This window comes from Neolamprologus brichardi, chromosome 18 (assembly GCF_056152115.1).
Source record: "Neolamprologus brichardi isolate AB-2024 chromosome 18, ASM5615211v1, whole genome shotgun sequence".
NCBI lineage: Eukaryota > Metazoa > Chordata > Actinopteri > Cichliformes > Cichlidae > Neolamprologus > Neolamprologus brichardi.
In genome coordinates, this window is record NC_142121.1 from 28,148,535 (window position 1) to 28,169,415 (window position 20,881).

Below are 20,881 nucleotides of genomic sequence, written 5' to 3' on the forward strand. Positions count from 1 at the left end.
TTTCGCTTTTTAAACTGTAGTTCAGATGCACTTTTTTTCAGCAGACACGGTTAAAGGGCCCAGAGTCCCAGAGTGTATGTACTAACAGGTTTCCAACATAATGCTTAAACTAATCTGATCCCAAGATAAAGTAAACTGGACAGCCCAGTGAGTCTGAGAGTGGGCTCAAACGAAAGAGCTTAAAGCCTAAAAAATAACACTGTACCGGGGGACAAATATGTGGGAATACTGTGATAATTTACGTTAGGTTGCTATGGCCTATTGTCAAGGACATGCCGCTCCTTCAAAGCCAACACTGCCACCTGGCGGTGAGTGCTAATACAAACCTGACCTGAATTTGGGGCAAACTGGTAATAACGTTTAAATTAATTATTATAATTAGACAAAAATAACAGAGAAAAATATTTGTGTAATTTAAATTGACTCAAAGATAAAAACTTGTCGGTATCGATGGTGCAAATTAAAAGAAATTAATTTTTTCCCCTCTCGTGGATCAATTAGTTACGTCTGGAGATTCAGACCAATGCAGTCGGTCCAAGAAAAACGTATTGACAGCCTGCAGGCTGACGGAAGTTGCCTGCATCCCCATCAGCAAACTTAAGGGTGAGTTGCCAGTAAATGCAAGATAAACGCTGCATTTTTTATTTTTTGTACTTCCGTCAGTAATTCTCCGTCTGGAAAGAGACTGGTCGAGTATTGGTACTGTCGTGCAGACTATGATCACTGACAAGCACCCTAGCGAGCTGCCAGACGGCTAACATGCCCGGCAGGTGTGTGTGTTACAGATCATATAACAGCAGTGGGATGAGAGGCGACTATTTTTTTAATGCTTCGTTATGTTTTCCTGTGGAACAACAAAGAAGGGGAGGTTTACTCTTATTTGTCTTTCATCGGTAGCCGATAAATCAGAAGTTGCTGGTTACACAACAATGCACTGAGCCTCTGTGTTTTGGTTTTGTGTGCTGTGCTTTCAGGCCCGAGCCTCACAGGAGAGGAGGATTGAGGATACTGGCCTCCATGGTAAAGCAGAGGTACCTTCGCTGCCATGTCCTCCATCTCTGTGTCGACGTCCAGTGGATGCAGCCGTAATGCTGGTGCAGCTGCCATGGCAACCCAGGGTTTAGAGCAAGCTGTGCTGGCTTCAGATCGCTACGCCAGACTCATCCTGGCCCAGATGAACAAGATGCGCCTCCGCTCCGACTTCTGTGACGTGGGGCTTAAAGTCGGCGGCCGTGTCTTCAAGGTGCACCGGCTAGTGCTTGCTGCCAGCAGCCCCTACTTCTCTGCCTTGTTCGCTGGTGGGATGAGGGAGGCAGACAAAGAGGAAGTGCAGATCCTTGGAGTGGACACTGATGTCTTTGAAATCTTGCTGGAGTTCATATACACAGGTCTGCATCAGCCCTGATATCCCCGTCTTGAACTTCTTGAATATTTGTGTTGTTTTGTAGCATTCCCAATCTCTCAGATATGCTTTCCCTTCAACACAGCAGTGATACCTGTTAAATGCAAATTAACTAATTAAGGCTGTTAGCAGATATTTGGGAGTGCGTTTGGAGACCAGGAAAATCTCATTCGTGTGTATCTTCTCTCTGGTCTTGACTAACGCACCCGCCTCCTTTCCAACATCAATCCCTCTTCAGCAGCTGATTCAGAATCCAGCAGCTAGGCTTCACACGGCATCATAACAATCCTGATTTCTGTCCATTGACAGACTTTACCGATCACATGTAAAGCACACATATGGGTATGACCCTGAGTTACAAAGCAGAAATGTTGATCCTTTGCAAGAAAGTTTGCATTAGATCTACAGATAGCTGTACAAAGTCATGGCTTAAATGTAAAGGTGATTGTATTTCTGCTAACAGGTACTTTTGGGTTTTTTATGTTTTTAATGTCAGTTTTTGCTCTTTTATTATATTACATTTTAAATTTCATTTAAATTTGCCTTCCAGTTTGGTTTTATATGTCTTTTTTACCTTCCTTCTGCTTTTACCCATCTGTCAGGGCTCTTTAATAACTCTTTTTTTTTTTTTACAGTGATATGTAAATGTAAGCACTTATTTGCTCAGTCTCTTTTTTCTTAGTTGGAAATGTGCTCTTTTTCTGTTTAGGAGTGATCGGCGTCACTGTGGAGAATGTTCAGGAACTGATGGTGGCAGCCGACATGCTGCAGCTGAATGAGGTGGTGTCCATCTGTGGGGAGTTTCTTAAGGGTCACATGGACCCATCCAACTGTGTGGGCATCTTTCAGTTCCTGGAGCAGATCGCCTGCATGGACATGCTGGAGTTTACTGAGAACTACATCCATGTTCACTTCCTAGAGGTACACACAAAAGACCAAGTCTGTGTTTTATTCTCTGTTAAAATCAGAGGATTTGAACTAATGAAACAGTATCATCAATTTCCATCAGCATCAACATTTATGTTACTTAAACTCTTTCTGTAGTTTCCACGTCGAACGTTCACAAATCGACCCTCTCGACCGCTTCCCCTCTAGGTGTGTGTCACCGATGAGTTCAGGGGCCTGTCAAAAGAGCAGCTGGTGAGACTTTTAAAAAGTGAGGAGCTGAGGATCGAGGATGAGTACCAGGTTTTTACAGCAGCCATGGAGTGGGTTCTCCAAGACGTGGCAAAGAGGAAAAAACATGTGGTAGAGGTGTTGGAACCAGTCCGCTTCCCCCTGCTTTCCCCACAGAGGCTGTTCAAGTACATAGAAGGTAGGAAACTTGTGACATTCTTCCTCCTGTTGCATTTTATACTTTCAATGTCGTGTGTTTAATACATTGTTTTAAAATTTGAAGTAACTCCTGAGATTCAAAGCCTTATTTTTTCATACATTTTTAGGTATTACCGACTTCAGCCTGCGGGTGGCACTGCAGACTCTGCTGAGGGAATACACTGAAGTCACAAAGTCCCCCAAAGAAAATAAGATGTACAGTCAGCTACAGCCAGCCAAGATGAGACCCAGAAGAAAAGCCAGGAAATACCTCTATGCCATAGGTTTAGTATCTTTGCTGTGTTACGTCTAAGTGGGGGGGAGTAAAGGGTCCCAAGATTTAAATTAGTCTTGCAATGCAGCAGATCTGATGGTGGAGCTTTTCTTCTCGTCTCATGTCAGGAGGCTACACTCGGCTGCAGGGCGGCCGTTGGAGTGACAGCCGGGCGCTAAGCTGCGTGGAACGCTTTGACACCTTCAACCAGTACTGGACCACCGTGTCGTCACTGCATCAGGCCCGCAGCGGGCTAGGAGTCGCAGTCCTGGAAGGCATGATCTATGTGGTGGGAGGTGAGGGAGAGAGAGCTGAGAGTTTGCTCTGCTTTAAATAGAGAATTAACTTTAATGAGTAAAAATCTGACAACAAATGGTCTTTTCTTTTCCTTACTAGGGGAAAAAGACTCGATGATTTTTGACTGCACAGAGAGATACGACCCAGTTACGAAGCAGTGGGCCGCCGTGGCGTCTCTGACTTTCCCTCGCTGCGGAGTCGGTGTCTGCCCCTGCCACGGAGCTCTGTATGCACTCGGTAAGGGTCCCACTAGAACTGGAACACACCACCTAGTGGTTTAAAGAAATCCTAAGAACTTAGAAGACAATAGAAAACACTGAAAGTGAAAATTTAAATGCACGAGTTCTCGCTGCAGAAGTTGAGGTTGTGCAATACCACATTGTGAAAGGACAATGAAATAGCTTAGTAAGTGTAATTAAATCATAACCGGCATCATGGGAGTATTTAGGAGAAAATGTGCCTGATTTAATTTTACTCACAAACATAATGGAGAGATGTGGCAGTCTGCAAATGCAAAGTGAGAAAAGGCTTTCTTAGAATCCGGGATGCTGCGTAAAATATAAACATAAACAACATGCAGTGATTTGTAAATCTCAGTAGAATGCAAAAAATGTATTGTACTTAAATAATGCTTCAAAAATATTTGCCCAAATAAGTGGTGAGATGACCGACAAGTGGTGACATTTTCTTCTGCACAAATTTGAAGTCGTGTTTTTCCTGTTCTTCTGCAGGTGGATGGATTGGCTCTGAAATCGGAAAAACCATGGAGCGATATGACCCGGAGGAGAACAAGTGGGAGGTCATTGGCAGCATGGCTGTTCCCCGCTATTACTTTGGCTGTTGTGAGTTCCAAGGTGTGTCCGTCCCTTTAATACATTTAAACAAAATAAACACATCTGTATAATCAGGCGTAAAAGCTTTAATCAGATTTGTCGTGCAGAAGAAAGAATGTAACGAGAAGTACTTGCACTGTTTTCGATGTCCGCATATCTCTTTGCACGTCACCATCTGAACCCTCAGTTTTGGAGGTCAGCTCTAAACGCAGTGGTTTTTACCCAGGCTTCATTTACGTGATCGGAGGGATCAGCGACGAAGGGATGGAGCTGCGCTCAGCAGAGGTGTATGATCCCATCTCGCGTCGATGGAGCGCCCTGCCCGTCATGGCCACTCGACGGGCCTACGTGGGCGTCGCATGTCTCAATAACTACATATATGCTGTGGGCGGCTGGAACGAGGCTCTGGGTGCTTTGGAGACAGTAGAGAAGTACTGCCCAGAGGAGGTAAAGAGCCAAAATAATCTGTTTGCAAATTTTAACAGACGCTCCAACGTTCTCCTCACGTCTGCAAACGTCTGTCCGCAGGAGAAATGGGTGGAGGTCGCTGCGATGTCTACGGCACGCGCAGGTGTATCGGTGTCGGCAGTAAACGGGCTGCTGTATGCGGTCGGAGGAAGAGCAACCACCAGAGACTTCTCCGCACCCGTGACGGTGGATTCCGTGGAGATCTACGACCCTCACCTGGACACCTGGACCGAGGTCGGCAACATGATCACCAGCCGCTGCGACGGCGGGCTGGCTGTGCTCTGACAGACGGGAATGTCCTGCACCTGAATCATTCACCAAACACAGCATAAACTGGAGAAAAGCTGCACCTTACGAGACATACAGAAAAGTGTGTTTTGGTTTAAACAGCCTTTCATATGTTGTCATAGTATTTATACGTGGATGTCTCCTTTTTGTTTTTTAAATTAATCAATGAATATGAACATGAAAGCACATTTAGTATGGAAATCTGCCAAAATGTTCTTTTTACTGTTACATGACTCTACTGTGTCCTTATTTTCAATTCAATCACAACGTTAGAACAATATATTTGAAGGCACAGCTATCTTGGTGTTGAGGATTATTTTTTATAGAAGTTCTATTTTTGATGAACCACAGAAGGTTTTTTGAAAGTCCCGTGGGGCACTAAGAAAACTGCTGGCGGGTGATGAAGCACTGTTTAGTTTCTTTTAAAGAATTTTTGGAGGGCGGTGCATTACCACTCCGATCCCTTGAGCCTAGTTGACAGTAGAACCACATAAAACCTATGGCTGCATTAAGTTTCAAAATTTCTGTGGACTCGAACAGCATGCCAGAGCGCTCCTTTTCATTCCACTGGATTATTTATGTACATATGTTTCTACTAGTGCCTCTCCATCTCTGTTTACACTTCATTCCGAGCAAGTAAAGACTGCTTTATCATTTCAGATTTGTACTATCTGATGTTGAGGTGTGCAGCCTATCGCTTAGAAATATGTTCAGCATCTTTACGGTACGGCATCACATTTCCTCTTGTTTTCAAGCTGACCGAAGCGGTGCCACAGCACAGCTTCTTTCTATCATGCACAGTTAAACCTTTGCAAAAACACAATACTACACCACACTGATAATGCTGCTTTTCAGACTTAATAAACATCGCAAAACAGTTATGTGTATGCTTTATTTCATTTTAACCTTATTCCCTTCTTTTTCAGTGTAGTTAAAATGTAATAATCCCCTCTGATAGCTCTGTGCAAACACCAGCATGCAGGAGGACATTACTCCCCGATATCCTAGGTGATGGTACGTAGGTGTGTTGGGTTCATTTGTGAACGATCATGTTAGTATTATTAGATTCGTTGCACGGATGTAAAGCTGTTTGAAGCAGGAAAGTTTTCTTCTGTATTGTGCAAACAAGCGAACTACAGCAGTCACACTTGCTGTAATTACACTGGACGTCTCACTGGGATTGTGGCTCATCTATTTGGAGCCGATGTTTACAAAACACCGAGACTGTAAATGTGGGATCACTTACTTCCAACTCTGCTATAAAAACTCCAGTGTGTCTGTTTAATGGACAGCCATTTCTACCTAAATGTGAACTTCAGTTTCCTGTTTTCGGCTGACAGGAGTTCCACCCGGTGTGGTCTTCTTCTCTTGTAACGCATCTGCTTCAATGTTTGACATGCTGTGCGTTCAGAGACACAAATCTCGATACCTTGGCGGTTACTCATATCAGTCCGTCTGGCACTAACAACCATGCTACGCTCACCTTTCTTCCCCATTCTGATGCTCAGTTTGAACTTCACGGGCCTAAATTAATTGCTGCCATGTGATTGGCTAATTATATATCTACATTAAAGAACAGGTGTACCTAATAACGTAGCTGGTGACCTTAAAGTTTGTGATGCAACAAGAATGAACACCTTTATGTGACTGACCGGTGAGAAGCAGCTAAAATGAACAACAATCCGATAAATAATTCATATTTAACACAGCCGAGGCAGCAGGTTAGAACTTCTATAAACAAAAGCACACGAATTTCTACAGCTGCTTTGACTAAAAGCTGCCTGAAGCTCGATTTTTATTGTCTCAACTTTTCACATAAAAAAGAGATGTTTAAATAATCTGTTTAAACACATGTTCCAGAAGAGTATTTTTCCCCTGTGTTTAGCGCAGCGAAGAGCATGATTCTGCATGTGTTAAAGGAATTCTTAAGCCCACTGTTTGTTCTTTGCTATATTTAGGTATTTAACTCACTCCTCATGAGATGGGAATTTCACCAGATATTGTGCAACCCAGGAAACAACTGCTATTTATTTTCAAATTATTATGTATTATTTACATAAGAGCAAAATTGGCTCATTCAACTGTAGCACCACAACGACTGTCTGCAGATGTTCACCTGATGTTTTCCATTCTTATGTTCATGCAGTTAAAGAGACAAACTATCCTCTTAAAATCACTTCTAAGTCTCTATGAACTTCTTCTCTGGACAGAGCTTTTTAAGCACCAACATGGCCACCAGAGAAAAGGTGGCAACCAGAGTGAGAACAGTTCGCATGGCTTTGAACCAGGCAGGGTAGCCAGGCAGAAGAGTCAGGTCGTAATGCAGTGACAGGCCCAGTCCCATTACAACAACTAGAGCTCCTTCAGCTATGTTGTCCCTGCAGAGCAACGCCAGCCAGGCCAGAAGCGACGGCACCACACTGTTACCCAAATTCATCCAGTCTGGCTGTGCGGGACTACCAGCTGGGATGGCAAACCCCCAACGGGCACCTCCCAGGAACGACACTATAGAAGCTCCGTACACCACTTGAGCATATGCCACTTCAGGGTGGAAAGATTGTGTGGCAGCCATGAGAAAAGGGGCAGAGATAAAGGGGATGAGACCAGAAAATCCCAGGTACAGAGCTGGTTTGGGAGCCTTGGCGAGGGCTCTTAAACTGAAACCCTCTTTGCTGTCACTTCTCTCTGATTTGCCTCTGGAATCCTCATGGCAGAGATGTGATGTGTGCCAGCTCACAGGTTTGATGTTCAACAGTCTGCTGGTGGTAGATGGTCTGAATGACATAAAGACAGAGGGGGCTCGAGTGTGAAGCAGCACAGTTTTTGTGCTGTAGTTTGGTAACCTGTTTATTTGCTGAAGAAATCTCCATACTGGAACCTGAAACCATGCACAATCACAGAACATCATTAATATTCTGCTGGCACCTAGAGAATTATTGCATTCGTTAGTAGGCATATTTATCAAATGAAAACTTTTACTATTCTTACCCCAGACAAAATACGTCTTCCAGAGACGAAGCTAATCATATTCAGCGTGGAAAAAGAATCACACTTACACAGCACATGCAATCTGAAGTTTCAGTGACGAAACACCCTGAGCTAACGTTGGTGCAGCTAGCATTAACCTCAACCTGATGTAATACAAGGCTGTGCTAATGTAACAACCTATAAACCACAGGATTTACAGTTACCTAAACGTTATCCTATAAATGTTAGGCATAGAACGGTTTTCCGTGGCCACCGAAAACACAAAAACATATAACAAATTGTGAGAAAGTTAATATTTCATATGCTAAAGTAGAGGTCGTTTGCTTGCCGTCAGGCTATCGGCGCTCGATTAAATGCCTGTCTCTTAATATTTTTTAGCGGAACCAGACTGACTCTGATATCGACTGGATTGGCTGTCCTTGGCGGGGAGGTATTATGTTGCGTTCAAGGTTGCAAAATCCCACATTATTTACTATTATCGCCGTTTTCTTTGAATGTTAAAAAAAATAACAAAGAAACATAGTGTTTCATCTTTAGACATTTGTATATTTTATTTATCGGAGTTTATAACAATTACATCGAAGCCACACTGTTTAGCCTGCTGAGATGAAAAACTCGTTAGACTCCCAGTGAGTTGCATAATCACGACAGATCGTGAATGGAGCACAGTTGAGGCTGTTCGAATCCCCCTGTGCCAGCGCCAGTGGTAAGAGCACCGAAAACCCAAACAAACATCGATAGTCCTGCGATTAAAGCAGTTTATATTTGCAAAAAAGTGCAGTGTCACTGGTCTCTGCAGAGTGAGTGTATATTTGAATCAACCTATATCTACGACTATCCTGTTTATTGGAAGGTATCGTAGGAAAGACTGTAAGTTAGCTCGCTAGCACTTAGCAAGCTAATGAATGTGTGCTGCCGCTGCTAAGGTAGCCATTTTGAAACTGTGTTGTTCCAACGAAGCAAGGTCTGTTTACCTCTATTGTATGTCCGTGACAACTGCTTAAATAGACAGTTCTGGTTACCGCAGGCGTATTAAATCCGTGTTTACTGGATTAAGCCTTCTAGTTTTGCTAATTCCTTTCAAATACCAACCAATTTTCTCGGGCTTCCCAACAGGCTAGATAGCGCTAGCTATTAGCTAACAATTCCTATGCTAACGTTAACCTGAGTTATCTCGGCAGAGTCAGCTAGCAGTGGAGTTAGGACAGATCTGACAGCGCTGTTGTGTGTGGTACTTGTTGGCCGCTTAGCGTCTTTAATTATTTAGATGAACTTACTTTTTACTTCATAACATTTAGCTAGTCATTTAGTTGAAGTGTGTGTATGCTGTGTTAAGTGGGTCTGCTGTTTGTGTGTTTGTGTACATGTGAGTTGAGCGCATGTGAACGTTATGCAGGGTGTTTTCCAAAGGTAGAGGTGTTTTTGCCACCGCCATTCATTGGAGTGTTGTTTCACAGTGAAGGAAGTATGTGCGCTGCACATTGTACCTCGTGCCTGTGGTAAATTCATTGATGTTGAACTGTTACGTAATAGTTTAGTGGGAGCGCGCTATCAAGCCCGAATCAGTGAAACAAGGGTGTATATATATTATGGGGTTTTTGTTTGTTGTTTGGGTTTTGAGCCATTCCTTCGTGCATGTATGAACAGGGTGTTTGGGATTGTCACCTCAGTTTTGTGCCGTGTTTACAGACACTATTGGGCCCATTAAGATTCGCAGCAGTCTGCGCACAGGAAGATAGCGTGCATGTTATTTTTATACTGGTATAAATATTTCACTTAAAAAAAGCCGACACTGTTTTTAAAAGAGCCAGCTTTCAGCCTGAAAGGGATCTGAGATCACAGAGTCCTGATTGATTTTTTTTCTCCTCTCTTGCATCTCTCAAGACGTCTTTGAGTGTCAGAAGCGTCATTTTTTCTGGAGCTGATTTCTCTTGAATTGGAAGTTATTTGGGAGTTTATCAGTGAGGGCGGAATGTTTTTCATAGTGTGATAAGGGCTGACACAAACTGAAGCTGTTTGCAGTAATGCAGCTCTAGACATACAATATCGTTTACGTTTAACTAATCTGTCTGGGAAGTTTATTAATGCAGCAGCTTTAGAAGAAAAACAATCTTATAGTTATTTTGGGCGTAGTACTTTGCAGCACCATTGACCTATTGCTCTGTGTTTTCTAATGATTTGATCACCCCAGTTTTACAGTTAAAATTTTAGCATCTGAAATAATAAACTTCTACAGTGCACCGTTTAAAAAAAACTGTTTGAACACAAGCTGAACAAAAGTTCATAAAGTTATATGTACTGCTGGGTTCTTATATTGAGCTGTATTGTTAGGTAATTTGGACCTATTACTGTTTGTTTCCACATCCAAATTTTTTATTCCTGGACTCTTCCAAAGATGCTTTGCATGATTCACAATCAAAATAAAACTTGTATGACTTACACTGAGCCTCGGTGAAACCCTCGGGTCATCCTTTGTGTGAAACTGCTCTCTCTTTTAATATCACCTTCATTTAAACCGGCGTATCTCTGATTTTCTTCCCCTTGCAAACAAAGGGTTTGAACAGCAGATGGATGAGGCTTTTGTCCTGACAGCCAGAAGAACTGTGTGGCTGTGTGCCTGAGATGGCCTTGTTATGGGATAAAACCCGTCTATGAAAGCATGATAAGCCTGATCTCATTATTTGAAATGTTTGCCAAGTTTAATATGAATATCTGCTATTGTAGCAATGAAAAGCATGCCAGGTCCACTTTGTGAAAGGTGTAGTTAATTTGGCAAGTAACTCTTAAGTATTTTGTGTGTTTTTGACCCCCAGAGCTTTAAGGCGAACCTCTTTTTTTTCTTTCTTTTAAAATTTATTGCAGATCCTGTGCAAATACCTGTGAACCATAAAGCAAGAAAACCTGAAAACCGCACTGAAACTTCCTGTGTGAGGGGGGAAAAGCACTTTCAAGAAGGAAAGGAAAGACCTACTCGACAATTTTTTTTATGCTTGCGGCTTTTCAACTTTCACTTTTTTCTCCTGAGGAAAAAGAGTAGTTGATCACTTGAGGATTTCTTTTTGGACATGTTTGGCTGTTGCTAAAGCCATCTCAACTTTTGAATTTTGATTTTGCATATCTATGAAACCAGAGGTCCACACTGTTCCTGCTACAGTCAAAACCTGAAATAATTTGATGGGAGTAAAATATATAATGCTAGAAACAGCATTATGATGTACCATTCAACATCTTCACCGTTTCACTAACGAGAACTTATTATGTCGGCAATGTAACGTAGGGCTTCACTGGTTTCATTGTCATGTGACTTTGAACCTTTGAGAGTTATTTTCTCCAAACGAAGACAGTCTTTTCACCACTTTAATGAGGTGAGCAGTGGTTTGCAGTGACCTCCATTGCCAATAAAAGACTGTCTCTCAATTAATTTTTCTTTTCTGAATGTGTTTGAGTAGGTCTTAAAATGATTCGGTAAAAGGCGAGTCAACACAAAAAACATACTGGCACACAGTGTGGCAGGACAACACCTGTCTCTCTCCACGCACTTGGTGTCAAAGTGGAACTGCTTCAAAAACCGTTGTCCATGCTTCAGTGCAGACGACTTTCACAGACTGTTTCTTTATATTAATAATAACCTGGCTCTTCCTCCCATTTGGGACAAATCACTAGTCAATCAATTTGTTTTGCCAATCAGCATCAAGTCTAATCAGGTTTTAAGTCTTACCATGAGATTATGAGCAAATGGTTCAAATAAATTGAGGGATTCAATCTATCTGGAGAAAAAAGAAGAAAAAAGTGTCCTGGACTTGAATCAGTTGAATTCATTGCACAAGGCCGGCATTAGAACTGACTGGATTCTGGTTCAAGACAGAAAATCTGTTCTGCATAGACTCCTATCTTTGGGCTTCAAAAACTGCTTCCTGTTTGGCCAGTTCTCTGGATTGCCATTCCAGATCGTTCCTGCAGTTTTTTGACATATCTCCAAGTGCTTCACCCTGGACGAAGGGATCTGCCTCTGGGGAAAGGGGCTGCGCTGTCCTGGCGGAGGTGGAGAGGAGGTTGTTGGTGTGCTGCCTCCCATCTGTCAGTGCACACACTCTGATCAGTGCCAACAGGCCTGAGGAGGAACCGAGCACAGCCGGACCGAGAGAGGAGGCAGAGGACTTCAGAGCCACAGACTCTGGGGTAATGTCAATGTTTCACCCAGCCGATGAAGACAAACATGCATGAGCGTGATGTTAACTAGCGTAGTGTGTTTGTTTTATTTTAATTAAAACATGCCAAGCACTTATATATTTAATATAATATCTGTATTATTCTGCACAAGATGTTTACATCCATGTTTTCAGCTGAGAATAAGACTCCTTGGCTTATCTTTTGGAAAAACTTTAAGCAGTTAACTTAAGATAACTGATAAACACATTAAAGGGATGACATGCAATCAAAGAAAAATGGGATTTAATTCTACATCAGAGAGTCGTGTTTCTGTGCTTTCAGTTGCACACTGAATTAAAAAAAAATCTTTTGGTAGATCCTGGCCATGAGGTTTGATGCCTCGATCCACTGACCGGAAACACTGGACCTAAATGGCGCAGCATGACTTTGTCCCTGCCTGGCTTAACTTCTCCACACCCCAGCCTGCCAAGGTAGGTGTATGTATCAGTGTGTGTTTGTACTTTATGCGCTCACAACAGAAAAGAAAGAGAGACGGAGATTCCAAGTGTATCTCTTACTGATGCTCAAACACCTTTAACAGTGTTTGTGCACCTGAGTGTGAGAGTGCATGTTGTGCACTCAGCAATGAAATGCGCTTAGGGACAGAAAGTGTAGTCAGAACATGGTTCAGTAGAGGGTCATCAAAACCTTTTTAACTTCAAGTAACCACTAAAGGTACCACATTAGGTTTTAAAGAGGACCTATTATCCTAACATTTCCCTCTATATATGTATAGAAATGTTCTTCAGCATGTTGTCTTTAATCCAACTTTAATCTATCTTTAATCCAACTCTTCTTTTTCTTTTTTTCCTGATTGGCTGCCTCTTGCACACCTGAATTCAGAACAATAGGTTTTTGGGGCTTCAGTGATCATAGCCAGAGCTGTGGCTCTAAGATGACTGTATTAAATGGGGACTCTTCTCTGTTGAAGATTCAGGCAGTTTTATTCAAAGTCCTCTCGAAGTCTGCCCGAAAGGTGCACGTGTAGTTGGTGCATTGTAGCGTAGTGTAGCAGTGGATGTCTGTGCCGAGCCTCACACTCACTGTCTGATGATAAAAATAAGTTCACTCAAAGCCAGTAGGACTGTTGCATACCTGTGGATGTGGAAATGATAAAACCATTATGACCACGAGGGGTGACTGCTGTCATTGACATCAATCCAGAGTCAGTCAGTAAAGAGTTAATAGAAAACTCCGAAACCTATGTTCTTGATTCACAGGTGTTGCTTCTACATTCACTGATCTCATTTTATTTTAAACTTTTGCCATGTTTGATGTTTAATGTCTTGGTGAGGAGTCAGATTCCTGGAGGGACTGGTTCTAGGTCTTCAGAATAGCAACACATGCTGCTTGAGTGAAATTTGTGATGACCAAATGTGTTTTGTTACCACTCTATTCGTCAGCCTGACTGCGTGGTCTTTTTTTTTTTGTAGGCTGATTAAATTTTTACCCCTGAATTTTGCTGGCTGGCATATAAGGCCACTTTAAATCCCTTTTTCAGGTCAACATTGATGCCTAGTCAGCTGTCTAACAGTTATGTTAGATGTGTAAATAGAAGTAGCCCGTGTCATATCTCACATTACGTAATATGTGATGTGGTCTCTCGGTGTCTTCACAGCACAAGTAAGAGCCTCTTCTACACAATTAATATTTTCCTGTATCAGGGCAGTAACAGTGACAACAGTATCAGCGTCATGGACATGCAAAACCACTGAATTAAAGAGGTGGTCTGAGATATGAATACTGACTGTTGAACCAAGCTGTGATGTTATCCATTCGGCAGTAGGTGGTGGCCAACAAGAAAACAATGCTGACTGAATAACATTTATAAGCTGGTTAATTCTCAGGTCTAAAAACCAAGCAGCATCTTCAGCATGTAGTTTACATGTTTGAGCGGTTTATTGGAGCTTAGTGTAATCAGTTGCCAAACTCATTGGTCTCTGTGAAATCGAGATACTAGACAGTTATTATCCGCCTTGCACACAACTTCACCTCGGTGTCATTTATGTCAAGGGATTAGCCAGCATACGCCAGACAGGCTGAAGCTACATTTATTTTAGCTTCTTTTTGTGTGTGTCTGAGTTGAGAAGTCCTCCATGAAGCTTGAAGAACACAATCTGATTTGATCTTTGAACCTCAGCCGATGACTAGGATATGATTCATATCAAGAGGAGCGCTTTTAGTCAGTATTATTAAACCTTCAGGATTTACCACCAAGAGCTGGGTGTGCAGTGTTTGCTTGGATTCTTTTAGGTTTTCTCATTTGCACATTTCTTATGACAAAGCTTTATACGATTCTGTGTAGTTTCATTTTTGTCTTCCTTTTTTTTTTCTTTCTCCACTTTCGCTCCTCAAGAATAGATTGACTCATAGTTAGAGGGAGAAGGAGAGAAAAAAAAGTACAGATGGGAATTAAGCTAATCTAAGTCTCTTCGCCAGGACAAAAATAAAGTAGGAAAATGTAGTGAAAAATTCTCTAATTTCAGTTCCAGTTATGCAGTGGCCTGTTACGTTATTGTCCACTTTCTCTGGGCATTGTTACGTGTTAGCTTTGATTAACACTGTTCTCTTTCTCTCCTCCTCCAGTCCCCTGCTGCCAACCTTGAGAAACAAGGTGATCTCCCACCCCACAAAGATGCCAGAACTGCTGTGAGCCGCCGCCGCCACAACTCTTCTGATGGTTTTTTCAACAATGGCTCCCTGCGTGCTCCGACAGGTAACAGTTCAACCTGTCGTTATTATCTGGGGGCTTTACTGCATGAGGGGAAGTGTGAATGAATTACAGGGTGGCTGTAGCTCAGGAGGTAGAGCAGGTCACCTACTGATCGGAAGGTTGGAGGTTCGATCCCAGGCTCCTCCAGTCTGCATGCCAAGTATCCTTGGGCAAGATACTAACCCCAAGTTGCTCTCCGATGCGTCCATCGGAGTATGAATGTGTGTGAATGTAGTTAGAAAAAGCACTAAGTATAGATAAAGTGCTTGTGAGAATGGGTGTGACTGGGTGAATGTGGCATGTTGTATAGAGCGCTTTGAGTACTCCGGGAGAGTAGAAAAGCGCTATATAAGAATCAGTCCATTTACCATTTACCATGAATGGAGCCTACTATTCATTTTTGTATTTAAACTTCTCAGTAAGAATAAAAAGGTTGCAGAGAGGCGGTTTAAAGCCTTTCATATCATGCAGCACATTTTAACCCGAGTACTCTCTGCTATGTTCCTCCTCTGCTTTCCCTCTGACTTTATGCAAATGTACTGGGACGCATGCTTCTCCCATTTCTGCACACATCAGATTCCAGGCTGATCTGGTCCTCTGCAGTTTGTTATACAATACAAACGCTTAAAAAATGAACAGTATAACAACAGGATGTTGTACTGTACAGATATGATGTATTTTCTTTCAAGAATGGCTTTGAAGAGAGAAAAATGCATGACATAGTCATACCTTTTTCAGATATCACACTGTTCCAATTAAATGCATTGCCACACTGTATAAACAGCTCACTTACAATCTTATGTAGCTGTAGCTAAAACACTAATGGGTCTTTACACACTGTGTTACTGTTGTAGTTTTTTGTTAATAAGTTACAGTACATGTTAATCTCAGGAGTGTCAGACATGAAGCCTGGGGGCCAGTACTGGCTCATTAAAAGGTATAATCTTGCCCAGTGGCCAAGTGTAAAGCAAGACTCAAATTCTACAAAAAAATGCAATTTCTTTTTTATTCCTGAGTGAAAATGGGTGGGAATTTAAATTATTTTTAGATCTGGACAATTATGTAAATTTATTTTTAGTTACAAATGTTCTAGATTTGAAAGTTTTGTGCCTTTCTGTTGTGATCTGTAAATATTAATTTATAACATAACAATAGTAGACTGAAGGAATTCTATGAATGTGGAAAACTTGGCTAGGCTGTTTATCATTGGGGTTTTTTAACTGGTCAGTCATTAAATGGAAAAAATGATCTAATGAGCAGTAATGACTTCTGCTGTCTGGACAGTTTTAGGTGAATTGGGTCTTGGTTGAAGCCCTCTGATTTAGACATCTAGTCAGGTGAAAGCTGAATGAAGCCATGTTGGACATTCCCTTAAGAAAAAAATCGAATGAATGAAGAATGAGTAGGACAGTATAAGACAACCAATAAGGAAATGGGGGAGATATCAGTCAAGTGCACTTTGTACCTGTCAGCACAGCCTGCAGAAGAAGTCTAATCAGACTTCTTAAGCTGACGCACCCACGTAGGAGGAGTGGAGGTGTCTGTCAAGGCTTTAAAATCATCTTTAGATTTAAGTCAGCTGCCACCTACATTGTTTTTTGGGGGGTTTTGTATTCAAAACTGCTAAGGTGGGATTATAAAGATAGTGACGTTGACTACTTGTTTTCTGTTCTCAGTGATCGACAGTTAGGGTTTTATGGAGACTCAAAGTAAGATGAATTAGATTCTTTTGTTCCAGTTTTTAAGATCTAGAGTTGGAGTCTTGCATTTTGTGTAGCTGAAGATCTAAGCAGGAAATAAACTTCTGATGTAAGAGGATCCAGTTTGGGTCTCCATCTTGGATAATGATATGATGTGCTTGGATTATAGTGTTGGAGGCAGTGGTGTCATAACAGTGCTGTAAATGAGTGGTGCTGGTGCCGTATCGTCCTTCGCACGTATGCACACACCTCTCTGCTTTCTCTGTAGAATATGGCTGTTATTTGGTGTCCTCCACCCTGCAAATCTGTTTTTGTACAGCCCCCTCTTACTGCTGTCATCCAGTCGTTTGTGTGAACTAAGAATAAATGTGGTGTGATGCCAGTTTTATAATGATGGTTCACCTTCTCTGTGAATCTCAGTGATGGTGTGGAGTCTCACATTCCTATTCAGCTGTTTCATCTCAGTTTTCTGTGATGTTGTTTTCCTGGGTGAATCATTTCTTCACCCAGGAAAAAGTTTCTGCGTTTCTTCTTTGCCATCCCTCCACTCTCTGCTTATACCAAATACATGCACACAGTGTGAGTCATCAGAGGTTATTACTGTCACAGGGAAATACTGCTAAAGATTCAAGGCATTCAGATGTTATTTGTGAAGGTTGTGAGGAAACTCTTGCTGTCAAAGTCACATTTCATTGGTTTTGCTTGTCAGACAGTCATTATTTCCACTGTATGTGTCTCTCTCTGGAGGTGATGGATGGCAGCAGCCCTCTCTGCTTCTGAGACATGACTCAGTGGACTCGGGGGTGGCTAAAGGAGGGCACGGTGGGCTGGCAGGGGCCTCATGTTGGAAGGAAACGCCCAGCTGGCATGGAGCTCCGCGGGGTTCCCAGGACAGCCACCACCACCAGGGACGCCACCCCAAACGGGGAGGAGGCGACAGGGACAGGCAGGGGGGGCACCGGCAGCGCAATGGTAACTTCCATCCCCGCAAGGGCACCTCGTACCCGGACAAATTCCCCAACGAGGAACGCAAGGACAGCAAGGACGACAAGCTGAAGTTTGTGGAGGAGGACTTTGTGAGTAGTTGACCTCCGTTTTTCCTGTTACATTACAGTGCAATAATTACTGGAACCATTTTCTCCTTTTCAATATTTGCCTTGTAATAGAAGCAGAAGAGGATTTATGAGTGTTATGCCTCATAGTCTGTACTCAGATTATTGCCTTTAAACATAACTTGTAATTACAAAATTTGAAAGATTACATATTTAATGTAGGCACCTGTTTATTTGTATTTTTAGCCTTCGCTCAACCCTGAAACAACTGGAAAGCCTGGGGCTCAGACACGAGCAGTCGCTCCCCACGCTGGAGTATGGGGTAAGCTTTTTGCCCTGACTCAATTTCTGTGCTCAAAAAGACAAAAGATTTTTTTCCCTTGCACCATCATCTCTAAGATTTCATTTGATTGTCTTGATTATGTTCCAGAAAATCCACCAAGTGGCAAACAGATGGTGTCCAAAATGCTGGTTATCAAAAAAATTTCCAAGGAGGATCCCAGCACAGCCTTCTCTGCAGGGTTTGCCACTGCTGGTGCCCTGCCAACCAACGGCAGCAAAGCTCCCATCACAGGCTCCAGCGTCTACAAGAACCTGGTCCCAAAGCCGGCTGTGGCCCCTACCAAAGTATGACTGCCGAGATGTTTTAATGAGTTAATTAACAACTTGCTTGATTCCATTTCCGAGAGAAGAATTGCTTATCAAGCAAATGTGCATAATAGAGATAACACCGGTGCACTGGCCAGCGTGCATGGTAGCCTGCAGTAAAAGAGTTTTTAAACACTCTCATGTCCTCTTTTCCAGAGCACCCAGTGGAAATCCAGTGGTAGAGAGATCGCAAAGTCTGGTCTTCACATGCCAGGCCGAGATTCAGTCTTCACCAGCCCCGTCTCTGCAGCCAAACCCAGCACCCCAGTCAGTGCACCACAGCACAATACTACAAAAGAGGTGAGAAGAAGGATGAAGCAACCCCAGTCAAAAGCAAGCAATTTTGTGAAGGTCTTGCTTTGCCGTTACTACAGATGTGTCATTGTTTCCATGCTTTGAAATCAGTTGAACAGATAGTTTAGATCTCTTGCACTGATGTCTCAGGTAACAAAAATAATAATATTAACTTTTATTTCTCCTTTTCTGTCTCTTCGTGACTATTTGCGGCTCACACCTGCAGCACCCTTCAAGCACGACTCCTCCCATAGATATTGCTCCATCACGGCTGAAGTTGATGCGTCGCGGTCCAGACCGTAAGAGCGAGTTCCTGAGAACTCTGAAGGACGAGGGCACTGGAGAGCTGACAACAAGCAGCAGCCCAGGAACATCAGGAGAGGTAGGCAGCAGCACCCATTAAGCTAAACACAGGGCCAGAGCAAAATTCATCACACTGCTTCTTCTTTTTACGTCTCTTCTGTGCTTGTGTCAAGCTGCATGAAATTCCGTATATGGTCATGGTTCCTTATACGAGGAAGTGTGCCTCACAGCTCGTGGGTTGTTTATAGAAGCCAGGCAATGGGCAGCCAATCACATGAAGGGATTATTAGGGAAGGGGACCTGCACAGGTCCTAACTGTAGATCATTTAAAACCTCAATCAAAATGTAGAGCTAGAGACTAGCATAATAGATACACTTTAAGAGAATGTGCTGCTGAATGTGGAACACGATCATGGTCTCTGCATTCTCTGCACGTAGAAGTCATGTGTGAAATGTAATGTTATGGTCCTGGATAAGAGCTTTTTGTCAGCACATAAAGGACAGCTGGGGCTAAACTTAAAAATAATTCTTGCAGGGTGAAAGCAGCACCCCAGAGCCCAAAGCCTACAGCGAGGAAGGCTGTCATGAGAATGGTCTGTCTTACTCTCTGAGTGACTCAGACACCGAACACCTGTCCAGCTCCCTGGAGGCAGAGCACAGGTAGGACACTGCTAACAGCCTTATATATACACAGAGGCCAAAACGCACAGACAGCTAAGCAGAAAATTACTATGCTTATCTAGGTTGCTGAAGGCCATGGGCTGGCAGGAGTACCCAGAAAATGATGACAACTTCCTGCCTCTGACAGAGGACGAGCTGAGAGAGTTCCAGACTAAAACCGAACAGGTGAGCTCTCAGAGGAAACGCTGACTTTGCTTACGTCTAGCTCAACTCAGTCTGTCTCACACATTAAACGACGTGATTGTGTTTTGACCAGCTGAAGAGGAACGGCATTCAAAGGAATGGGGTTCTCCCGAGGACACGGGGTGTGACCCTCCACTTCACCCCCTGGAGGAGTGTGGCGGAGGCACACGTCGAGGAGGGCTCCGAGTCCGAAACCAGTAGCAGCAGCCAGACCTCTGATGACGACGACTGCATCAAATCCTAACGTGGCTTTATGGAACAAAAAGAAGAAGAGAAAAAAACACAACAACACAACAACAGCCAACACCACATCCCAGCAAGCAATTCCCCTTTTCCTCTGTCATCTTTGTTTTTAGAGCACCATTCTGAAGATCTTTCTTTTTTGATTTTGTTTTTTTGTTTTTGTTGTTCTTGCACAAGGGAAAAACCAATCATATCCCAGTGAAGGGGGAGATTCCTGCTCTGCCAGACGTCGTTTTCCCTGCGTTTCCTCCTTCACTGCAGTCCCTGCCCTCTTTTGACCGATTTTCCACACACACACACACACAAACCCTCCGTCTCCCCCCTTCCTTTTTCTTCCTCGCTTTGTGGAACTGAAGTGTTCATCAAGAAAAGAAGGGCAATGAATGCACACTTGATTCTGCTTTAAACAGACTAACTCATTTCATTGATGATGCTGATGACACATTATTAATGATATTAATAAAAATTGGTTCCTGACAAGCTGATATGTTTCAATATGAATCTGGCTACTGTGGTGTTTTTAAGTCCACACATCATGTGACTATTTTTAGATGGAGTCCAAATGATGCTAGTATTTCCTGTAGGACAATTGTTGTTTCTTGAAGGACAGAGTAGCAGAAAAACAGCTGTAGATCAGCCCGGCAACATCTGTAAATGCAACACTGAAACATTTTTGTTATAGAAAAGTTCCAGTTTCCCACATATGCAATGCTTTGAGAGGCTGTGGTTTAATTTTGGGATGAAATGTGTAAGCAGACTTGTTTTTGTGACCCACATTGTGAGCAGCAGGTCTGTGGCTACATCTGAAACAAAAACATTAATAACCTTGCAGCAGATGTAAATTCAGTCTGAGAGGGAGCGAGATTCCTGCACGTCCTGTGGGCTGGGTTTAAGTTCATGTCAGGAGATTCACAGGCTTGTGGCTGAGATCCGGTGAGTCGTGGACAAAAAAAGTTGTTCTCACAGGAAGTAAGAAGTGGTGGGATAATGC

The 20,881-nt window shown here is 42.8% G+C and overlaps 3 protein-coding genes across 10 annotated transcripts; 2 read left to right on the forward strand and 1 right to left on the reverse strand.

The window, feature by feature from the left end:
* Positions 1 to 335: 335 nt before the first annotated feature.
* Positions 336 to 5,751, forward strand: ipp (intracisternal A particle-promoted polypeptide). Of its 2 annotated transcripts, XM_006787022.2 has the most exons (11): positions 336 to 350; positions 502 to 603; positions 975 to 1,388; positions 2,112 to 2,323; positions 2,498 to 2,717; positions 2,845 to 3,000; positions 3,119 to 3,286; positions 3,387 to 3,524; positions 4,019 to 4,141; positions 4,347 to 4,567; positions 4,649 to 5,751. In XM_006787022.2, the coding sequence occupies exons 3-11, from the start codon at positions 1,046 to 1,048 to the stop codon at positions 4,871 to 4,873; spliced, it is 1,806 nt and encodes a 601-aa protein (XP_006787085.2). In that variant the 5' UTR covers positions 336 to 350; positions 502 to 603; positions 975 to 1,045; the 3' UTR covers positions 4,874 to 5,751. The 2 variants fall into 2 exon arrangements, with proteins under 2 accessions (XP_006787085.2, XP_087688076.1); XM_087831950.1 differs by lacking the exons at positions 336 to 350; positions 502 to 603 and adding an exon at positions 699 to 770.
* Positions 5,752 to 6,874: 1,123 nt separating this feature from the next.
* On the reverse strand, positions 6,875 to 8,215 carry LOC102784699 (transmembrane protein 69-like). 2 transcript variants are annotated; one of them, XM_006786890.3, is made up of 2 exons: positions 7,933 to 8,215; positions 6,875 to 7,754 (listed from the first exon to the last, which is right to left on the reverse strand). In XM_006786890.3, the coding sequence occupies exons 1-2, from the start codon at positions 7,939 to 7,941 to the stop codon at positions 7,056 to 7,058; spliced, it is 708 nt and encodes a 235-aa protein (XP_006786953.2). In that variant the 5' UTR covers positions 7,942 to 8,215; the 3' UTR covers positions 6,875 to 7,055. The 2 variants fall into 2 exon arrangements, with proteins under 2 accessions (XP_006786953.2, XP_006786952.2); XM_006786889.3 differs by having other exon boundaries at positions 7,865 to 8,215.
* Positions 8,216 to 8,497: 282 nt separating this feature from the next.
* On the forward strand, positions 8,498 to 20,391 carry gpbp1l1 (GC-rich promoter binding protein 1-like 1). 6 transcript variants are annotated; one of them, XM_006786891.2, is made up of 12 exons: positions 8,498 to 8,570; positions 10,727 to 12,043; positions 12,390 to 12,504; positions 14,660 to 14,789; positions 17,234 to 17,562; positions 17,785 to 17,860; positions 17,969 to 18,165; positions 18,343 to 18,486; positions 18,707 to 18,862; positions 19,319 to 19,443; positions 19,527 to 19,629; positions 19,721 to 20,391. In XM_006786891.2, the coding sequence occupies exons 3-12, from the start codon at positions 12,445 to 12,447 to the stop codon at positions 19,889 to 19,891; spliced, it is 1,491 nt and encodes a 496-aa protein (XP_006786954.2). In that variant the 5' UTR covers positions 8,498 to 8,570; positions 10,727 to 12,043; positions 12,390 to 12,444; the 3' UTR covers positions 19,892 to 20,391. The 6 variants fall into 6 exon arrangements, with proteins under 6 accessions (XP_006786954.2, XP_006786956.2, XP_006786958.2 ...); XM_006786893.3 differs by having other exon boundaries at positions 8,540 to 8,664; XM_006786895.3 differs by lacking the exon at positions 8,498 to 8,570 and adding an exon at positions 8,587 to 8,734.
* The last annotated feature ends 490 nt before the right edge of the window (positions 20,392 to 20,881 follow it).